A 9,217-nucleotide genomic window follows, 5' to 3' on the forward strand; every position below is an offset into this window, starting at 1 on the left:
AGTAATCAAGGTCTGGTCTCTTCAAAGGGAGCAATCAGACAAAGACATTGGGAATTCAGCACAGCATTTGAAGCCTGCAAGGGGCACGGCCCAGTAGCAGCATAAACCAATCAGAACATAACACTGGGGCATAGCTAATTATGCTAAACAATTCTCTCTGTTCTATAAACAATACCTTTGGCCTTACAGTAAGTTACAAAAAGTTAACTTTGACACAGGAGGACTGGAGCCGGAGCTCTTGTTTATATTAGATAAGACAGATGCAAGGATGCACACAAGGAGATATTTTCGCATACATGACATTCTGACATTTTGCCTGCAATATGATGGCTACTTTACAGTTTCCTGTTAAAAATGGAGAGACTTCTGCTAACACATCCTTCTTAAATTATAATGCCCAGAACTGGATACGGTGCATCAGGTGAAGTTGGACTAATGGAGAAAGAAGTGGAAATATTAAATCTGAGGTTAGGGTGTGGCCCTGATGTACTGTTTCGCATACTCAAAGATATCCCTTTTTGGTAAGTGACCAACAGTCTTTTCTCTTGTGCGGGAAAACAGTACATCAGGTTGGACATCCCAAAGCTTGACCCTTTAGGGCAGGATCCAAAAGAGTAGTAGCTGCTTCATGGCTGGGAAGACATGCCATCCGCAGGCCGCCACCGCAGAGGCACAGAAGCCGAGCTCGCAATGTTTAGCAAAGGTGCTACTCCGGGCTGGGCAAAGCTGGCCGTAGGCCCGGGACAGACGGGAAATGTAGGCCCCATGTCAAACTGCTCATGAAGTCCTTTTTTTATCAGTTCTAAACACGTATGACCTCGAATGATTTATGAAAAAGCTAACGGAAGCGCTTTTATGCAAGAGGTATATAAGCCACGACTTCTTCACACTCAGAAATGCTTTACGTGCTTTTCTTTGGGCAAATTCATCATCGGCAACAGAAAAATCAAGCCACTTTGCCCAGGGGGACTCGGAGTAGCCCCCCTCCAAATCACAGCCCCCCTGCCAACTCTGCCCCCGTCTGCCCAGCTCCGGTGCTACGGTTTGAACAGGGAGCTGCGCTACGAATCTCAGGCAGCGGAAGATCAAGGGGGGAAAGCTGCTGAGGTCATTGGCTGCTCTTGTGGGATGGGCAAAGACATTGGTGGCTTAAGAGCACTCAAGGCAGGCGTAGACTAGGCAAAGACAAGCCTTTAGCCGTCTCCTCCGAGCGGCATTGGAAACCTTCTGTCTCAAAGCCGCAGGACGGAATGACCCCCAACAGGGCATTTGTCTGACAAAGAGGTGTGGCTCTGCCTCTATAAACCTTCAGGACTCTCCTGACATCAAGGGGATGCCGTGCCATTTCTGAGGGGAGCACAGGGGAATTTGCTCCGGCTGAAAATCAAGGGAACAAGGAAGAAAAACAGGACACCGCGCACTCCCTGCAGACGCGCCTCGGAAAGAAGCAAAGGGTGTCAAAAACAGGAAAGCGAAGCCCGACCAGCAATGCAACCAATGACCTCAGGAGGTCGTGGGCTCTCCCACACTGGAGGCCCTTCAAGAGGCAGCTTGTCAGGGATGCTTCAAGGAGGATTCCTGCACTGCGCAGGGGGTTGGATTCCATGGCCTTGAAGGCCCCTTCCAACTCTGCTGTTCTATGATTCTATGAAACACCGGAACATCCCTGATGGCTTTTGTTGTGTCCCTTCCCCTATTTCCACGACATATTTGGGATGGGGATCGGTGTGTTTCACCACCGAGTGTCTTTCTTCTTGTTTTTTGAATACAAGCATAGCTCTGCGCTGGAGCGCATGTTCCTTCCCAGAAACACAGCAGAGGTAGAGGCGCCCATGTGTTGCTGCGTGTCTGCGCTCGTGCGCATGGCTCCTGAGTCATTAAAAACATACGCATTTGCCCCGTAGCCAGCTGTGACGCGGCAGTGCGCAATGCTGAGGAGAGCACATCTAAACGTCACCTGCCTAGCCCCGCCCACTCCTACCCCTACACATGTGGGGGTGGCCTAATGTCGCACACGGGCTCACGCAACAACGCTCCTGTACTTGCAGTAACCAACAGTGGCGTGTGCCCCGTGAGTGGCGGCCGTGGAGGCGGGAACCTTCAGGAGCATCCCTCTTCCGTACTGAGAGGGCTGCAGGGGGAGATTAGCCCAGGGTCATTCACACACCCCACTGAAGCCCGTCTTCCTTCCTCTCCGTGCCCCCGCGCGGCCTTCTCTAAAGTGTCCAAGGATACACTGAGCATGGCGGGGGTGGGGCCACTAACTGCCCTTAGTGAGAAATGCACTGACTCACGCTGAGCTTTCAAAGCCTTGGAATAGGACAGAGATGCAGCTGATTCTGGACACCTGCTGAAATCCCCTTTTCAATACAACTGTTAAAGATACAGGAGCCCGGTCCTCCTTTCCATAGTGTCACCCTAACTACTTCCCAGCGCGACCACTAGCCCTTCTGTGGCAGCACCTGATGGACCTACGATGCTCGGGATCCAGAGGCCTGATTGTACTGGCGCTTGGGCCGGCTGGGTTCCCGCTGGCGGGGCTGTGCCTGTCCGTCTCCCATGCCCAGTGCGCACGGATGCTTCCTTGCGGAAGGAACAGCAAAAGCACATGAGAGCCAGAGCTCCTTTGTCCACCACCATAATCTCACTTCCACCCTGAGAGGGACCCTCAAGCCATCCGCCACCAGGGGTTCGAGATCTGCAGGAATAAATTCAGAAAAAGAACAGTGCATAGTTAAACTCTGGAACTCACTACCACAAGAAATAGGGATGGCTACCAGCTTGGATGGCATTAAAGGGTTTTTTTTGGGGGGGTCAATTGCTGGAGGGGAAGGCTATCCATGGCTGCTAGTCCTGACAGCAATGTGCCACCTCCAATATCCGAGGCAGGAAGCCAGTATACACCAGTTCCTGGGAGGGTGCTGTTGCACCCTGTCCTGCTTGTTCATCCTTGGCCGGTGGCTGGTTTGCCAAGGTGTGAAGGGAGTGCTGGACTAGATGGACCCTTGGTCTGATTCAACAGGGCTCTTCTTACGATGTTAGAAAAGGGCAAGGTCACCCAGATTGGGAGAACGGCCCAGGAGATTTGCCCACCCAGGATCTCTTGCGGAGGACATAGAATCATAGAGTTGGAAGGGCCCTACAAGGCCATCGAGTCCAACCCCCTGCTCAATGCAGGAATCAATGTACATGGGGTTCCCTGGCAGTCACCCTTCCAGAAACTGACCAGGCCTAGACCCGCTTAGCTTCATCAAGGTCGCAGCATCCCATGCCATCACACCTTGTCAGCCCCAACCTGGAGGAATTCAGTGGGTGAATGTGCATGTGCAGACTGCCTGCCTTTGAGAAAGGAATAAAACCGCTAAACACACCTGCCTAGAAATGGGGGCACGTTCTTCCAGGCACCGGATGACTTGCTCCGAGCAGATCTGAGCCCCAAGGATGCTCTCGGAAGAGAAGGAATTGGGGGCACACAAATCCCTCCCTCCCTCTGACCATCTTCACCTCCACTGCTCCAAGGGAATTCTCTTGCTCTGTTTCCCAGCCCTGTCCCAGCACAGCCTGCCCCACAGCAATTCCACAGGTTCCCCCTTTGCAAGGAAAAGATTCAAGCTGTGCTGGGGCTGCAGGCACAGGTGTGCTCTGGCCTCCAGGTGCAAAGAGCATTCTCCGTGAACTTCTGCCCCAAGGAGACATAGGCCACAGCTAGACCTAAGGTTTATCCTGGGATCATCCAGGGTTCGCCCCTGCCTGAGCACTGGATCTCCTGTGTGTCACCTTGGTGAACAGGTTTGACCCCAGGACAATCCAGGGATAAACCTTAGGTCTAGCTATGGCCTTAGACTCTGCAGCATTTTAAATCATGCAGAGTAAATGTGCATACACCTGTTTGTTCTGTGAATTTCTTGATTCACAAACACCTGATTAAACTCTGAAAAGAGCCAGATGCTGAAACCATGCAACGTACAGCCTGCCCAGCCCTCCAGGTCCACAACGGACGAGAACTCCGAGTTGTCGCCACAACGTGTCGGGATGAATCACCGCGGCCTTTTAGGGATGGAGCACCAGAGATCTTGGGAGTCACCGACATTCTCCAGACGTCACTTCAGAGCTGGGTTCCGCGTGCCCCTCTTCTGACTTGGGCCTTTTCTTTCTCTGGGTTTCTTCAAATGGGGAAAGTGCATTTCTGGGTGCATTTCTCAAAAGGGTGCATTTTTCCTTCATTGTATATAACATGAAAATGGGAGTCTTCAAGAGAGGGCATTAAAAACAGAGTGCCTTTCTTCAAGTGCACGTTTCCCAAACACAAGTTCGGGACTTTGCTGGCATTTTCGGAGAACACGTGCTCCCCTTCATGCTTGGCTTCAGGGGCTGGAACAGGGCATTTTCGAGTGATTTGCAAACTTCCACCAAATTCTCCTACGTCTCAGCTCCTTTTCCAATGTGAAATCCGGTGGATTCATCCACCTCTTTCAAACCCGGAGACTCTCCTCCCTATCCCAGGAGACCCTCCCTGCTCGAGTCCTGAAGGCCAGTTCACAGGTGCTGGCTTCGAGGTCCCAGTTCGCCAGCTCAGTTGGGCCTGGCCCATGGCACTGTCACAATGGCCGCCTTCTAGCTTCCATGATGACGGAGAGTTCCAAAAGACGCTGCAGGAGACCGTTGGCCTGGCGCGGAATCTCCACGTTCATAGCAAACAAGGATGGCGTGGAGGAAACAAGCATGGCCGGTAAGGAGGGGCCCATGCCCAGTGAGGGTGGAGGGAGGAGGCCAGAGCGAGGAGAGGGGGGAGATCAGGGACTGGAGGGGTGGTCCCTGGGTTTGGAGGGCTGAGGGGAACAGGAGGAGGACAGGGCCAGGGGGGAGGACGCCCCCTTGCTAAGAGTGCCCCTTGCTGAGGCCCTCCAGGCCAAAGTCTGCCCCCCTCCCTAAGGCAGGCGGGAGGGTGGGGTGCAGGGGACGGCTGGGGCCCTCCAATTAATGTCACACCTTTCTCTTTCTCGTCCTAGGAGCCAATGGATACGACTCCCCCACCCTCCCTCCGTCCTTCCCTCATCCTACCTGCCACCTTCTTCCCTCCCTGGTCTTCCCCCCCTCAGGTAAGGAACTGTTGACCCTGCCTCCGCTCTTCCTGGACAGGCAGGGCCTTAAGGGGTGCGGGATTGAGGGCTGCAGAGGTCACCTGCTGCCCTCCTATTAACTGCATTTTTCTTTTTCGTCCTAGGTCCCCATGGATACCTCCCCTGCGCCCTCCCTCCGACCTTCCCTAATCCGACCCGCCACCTTTGTCCTTTCGTCTTCCCCCCCTCAGGTAAGGAAGAATTCAACCTGGCTCAGCTCTGCCTCGACAGGCAGGGCTGGAGCTCCGTAGGCCATGTGGGGCTGTGGGGGGTACAGGGATCGTCTGGGTCCCTGTCATTAACTGTACATTTCTCTCCTTGTCATCCTAGGAACCGATGGACACGAGTCCAGCCCCCTCCTTTCCTCTCCCTGCCTTTGCTGCCCCCATCGTCCCGGTAAGTAAAGGTTTGGCCTCTCTCAGCCCTCCGCCCTTCACAGGCAGGGCTGCACCCCTCCTTGAGGGAGGTGGGACGGTGGGGCACAGAGAAATTCCAGTGCTCTGCCACTAATGCCCCCTTTTCTCTGCTTTTCCCCCTAGGAGCCAATGGTCTTTTGAAGGCTAGAAGGTAAGGAGCACCTTCATTGACGCTGCTTTTAAATTATATATTGTTTTAACTTGGATCATGGTTTACGAGGCTCAGAAGACGTATGTTTCCAAATAGACGGTTATTGGGGGACGGCCCTGGGAGTCGGGTTCTTGCCCCTGAAGAGTCCCCAAGCAGGACAGGGCGGCCTCTAGCCGGCCTCTATGGGAAACGGGGTGGACCCTCGGCCTGATCCAGCAGGGCCCTGTTTAGATGCGAAGGAAGGGTGGCGTCTCCTGCCTTGTGCCGTGAGAAAACAGTCCGTGATACAAAAGGAAGCTGACCTAGGACTTTTATAAAAGACCTAGGACTTTTATTCCATAAATACTTTCTAGCTCTGCACCAGTTGTTGGCATGGGGCTGTCTGGGGCAGCCGTGACTCCGTGCTAACAACAGGGGCAGAGGGGTGGGAATGGGGGGGGGCGTGTATTGACTCCAGCATGGTGGTCCAAAATGCAAAACAGCCTTTTAAAAGGAACATCCTGCAATTCTCCGTCTCTGCCCTAGGAACCTAAAGCCGACAGATCCTGCAGTACCTTTGAGCCAACCTCCCCCAACCTGGCGGTGCTCCTGTTGTGTTGGACTACAACTCCTACCATCCCCAATTGGCTGTGCTGGCTGGGGATAATAGGAGTTGTAGTCCAACACATTGGGTGGGCATTGGGATTGGAGAAGTCTGCCTGAGGCCGAAGTACTGATTTGTTCAACTTCCCGGCTGGCATAGGAAGAAGAAGAAGAAAACGGCAGCGCTGTTGCCACCCCTCCCATAACTCCAGCCTGTCAGGTTCCTTAACGATCTCTTCCAGCCACAACCTTGTCCTGAAACACCTGGCTGGAGCGGATCCCGAACTGGTGCTGCTCAACTTTAAGTATGAAGAGTTGCAGGTAAGACAGAATGCTGAACTCTTGCAGGCAGTGGAGGCTGGTGACTCCGATGTCAGTGGGGCAGTGAATCCACTTGGGTTTCAATCCAAATCAGGCAGTACTCTAAAGTTGGCGAAGGATAGCTTCTTAGAGTTCTGACTGAAACCCAGAGCGGATTCACTGCCCCACTGACATCGGAGCCACCAGCCTCCACTGCGTGCATCCACTGTAACCCATTTTACGGCCATGCCACGCAAAGCTTGACACCATTAGAAACTGCCAGTAGAAACTGTGTGAATGGCGTTAAGCAAACAAGTGGGACCTGGCACAAAATGTTGCACTCCCCTTCATAGAATCATAGAATAGTAGAGTTGGAAGGGGCCTAAGGCCATCGCGTCCAACCCCTGCTCAGTGCAGGAATCCACCCTAAAGCATCCCTGCTGCCTCTTGAATGCCTCTAGTATGGGAGAGCCTTCAAGATGTTCTGTTCTATTTCTTACCCTTCTTTTCTTTGGAGTACATGACATGACGCTGAAATCCTGCCTCCTTACCGTGGCTTTCTGCTTCCAGGTTCTTTGCAGGATTACAATCGGCTCAATTATTTGGGCAGACATGTGCTTTGAATTGAGTATGACTTCCTTTCTCAATTCAGTTCCATAGGTTTCATTTTACAGTCACTAGATGGTGCTGTGATTATAGCACAACACCGTTATTACACACTGCCCATATATTGGATTAACGTCCCTTATCGGTTAATGCTGATCTTTTGAAAGCAGGAGAAAGTCAGAAAGTGCAGGTCATACTTTGGAAGTTGATGATGTCGTGTAAAGGACCGGCAAACTTCCATGAGTGACGAATCATGAACATGCAATGAAAGCCTTGTGAAGAAATGCTTTGTCTCACTTCCCCTTTCACCGTGCTGTGGCCACTGGGCATGCGGACTACGCAGTGGGATATTTGTGGCCGGTGGGGCGGGGGATGGCTGCCCCCTTGGAGGTTTTCTCCTTACCTTTTTTTGTCCGATTGCAAAGATTGAGGTTCCCCCAAGCCTTCCTCTTGTGTGCAGCCAGTGATGTTTTACCTACATTAGAATGAATTCCAGTGGAGGCTGGTGGCTCCGATGTCAGTGGGGCTGCGAATCCACTTCGGGTTTCGTTCAGAACCCTTCAGAACTCTAAATGAGCTATCCAAGATGCGGAAGATATCCAAAGGTGGGACTCTTGCCTGTCTAAACATGCGTAGGATTAAACCCTAAAAGTTGCCGTATAAATTAGGCCAAAGGGGGAGAATTCTACATGATTTTTTTCTTCTAAGAAGAAAAAAGGGGCTTTTCTTCTGGAGTCCACCTCCAAAATTTCAGCCTTGCTCGGGTCTCAGGCAGAGCTGGCTGCGCAGCACCTAGCATGCCCTGAGGCCAGGCCAGGCCGGCTTGCCGCAGTTTGTAGCCACGTGCCAAGGATCCGTGGTGAGCCCCGGCGCCTGCATTTATTTTGCAGAGAATTCCATTGGCTGAAATGTCCCGGGAAGAGATCAACCGGCTGGTGAAAGAGTTGGGGTTCTACCGGAAGGAGACGCGCGACTCACCTGTTCCGGAAGAGTTCCAGCTTGCCCCCGCGAAGCCTCTGCCTGCCTCAGAAGAATCCCAGAGAGAACAGGCGGCAGAGAGGAAAGGGGCGAAGGGCAGCGAACTGTAAATCTGGGTGCCTTTGAAAACTGCAGGGGTTGTGTGTGTCGGCAAGGCGTGAGAGACTGCTGGCGTTCGGAACTTGCAGCCTCTTAAGACTTCCAGCAAGGCATCCTCTCCATCAGGGGTGGGCACCTTGTGGGCCTCCAGATGTTTTGGCCTACAACTCCCATCAGCCCTGGAAAGTATAACCAAGGATGAGGGATCATGGAAGTTCTAGGCCAAAAACATCTGGAATTGTCCATCCTGATCCAGCTGCTTCCAAGTATCTCTTCACAACAATGAGGGACAGAAACTTGCTTTAAAAACAAAAGCGGTGGATTCTTTAGTCTCTGCCACATTCTTCGGCTACTCTGCTCTCCAGGAGCAAACACACAGCCCTGCAAATGCCGCAGCAGGTCTGAAAGCTCTTGGTGCTGAGTGTGGACAGATGAACGCGCGCATGGCAGGATCTACAGAACCTGCCTCCTTTTTTAAAAAAAAAAATGGTTTTCTGTCCCTCACTGACGAACAGGCATAGTTCAAAGCACCCAGACGATGCATGCTAGAAGTCTCCAGAGGCCAGGAGGTTTGCAGTGGTTCACGTGGAACACTTTAGCTCTTCAGCCCCCAAACTACCACCAGAAAAAGGTTATGCAAGATAACAGAACCAGTAAGATAGGCAAAATCAGAGAAATCAGGTACATTGGCATTATTTATACAGATTCCAGAATCCAATTTTTACCGTTCCAGGAGCTGGATTTTACTTCTTTTTTAAGCGGACTCCACGCAGCCCCAACACAAGGCGGGTTTTCGAGGGAATAGGCATAACAAAAAGTCTGGAAGAAGCTGCACCTGAGTTCTGGCTCATGGTAAGCACTTCTTGTGGGGCAAAGCCATGTCCCAGCCCCACTTCTGTCCAGAGATTACTCTGTGGCTGGCCGGCCGGCCGGTTTACTGAGCTTCAGTAGCTCACCGCTCATTA

At 52.4% G+C, this 9,217-nt stretch overlaps 1 protein-coding gene across 1 annotated transcript; it reads left to right on the forward strand.

Annotated features, from left to right (window-relative positions):
* Positions 1-6,518: 6,518 nt before the first annotated feature.
* On the forward strand, positions 6,519-8,714 carry LOC134410625 (selenoprotein M-like; the record flags this gene model as incomplete). Its single annotated transcript, XM_063143993.1, has 2 exons — positions 6,519-6,590; positions 8,066-8,714. Coding segments are annotated over 2 exons (270 nt in total), but the record flags the coding sequence as incomplete, so codon positions are not given.
* Between the last annotated feature and the right edge of the window lie 503 nt (positions 8,715-9,217).

Source organism: Elgaria multicarinata, chromosome 18, assembly GCF_023053635.1.
Source record: "Elgaria multicarinata webbii isolate HBS135686 ecotype San Diego chromosome 18, rElgMul1.1.pri, whole genome shotgun sequence".
In the NCBI taxonomy this organism is placed as follows: domain Eukaryota; kingdom Metazoa; phylum Chordata; class Lepidosauria; order Squamata; family Anguidae; genus Elgaria; species Elgaria multicarinata.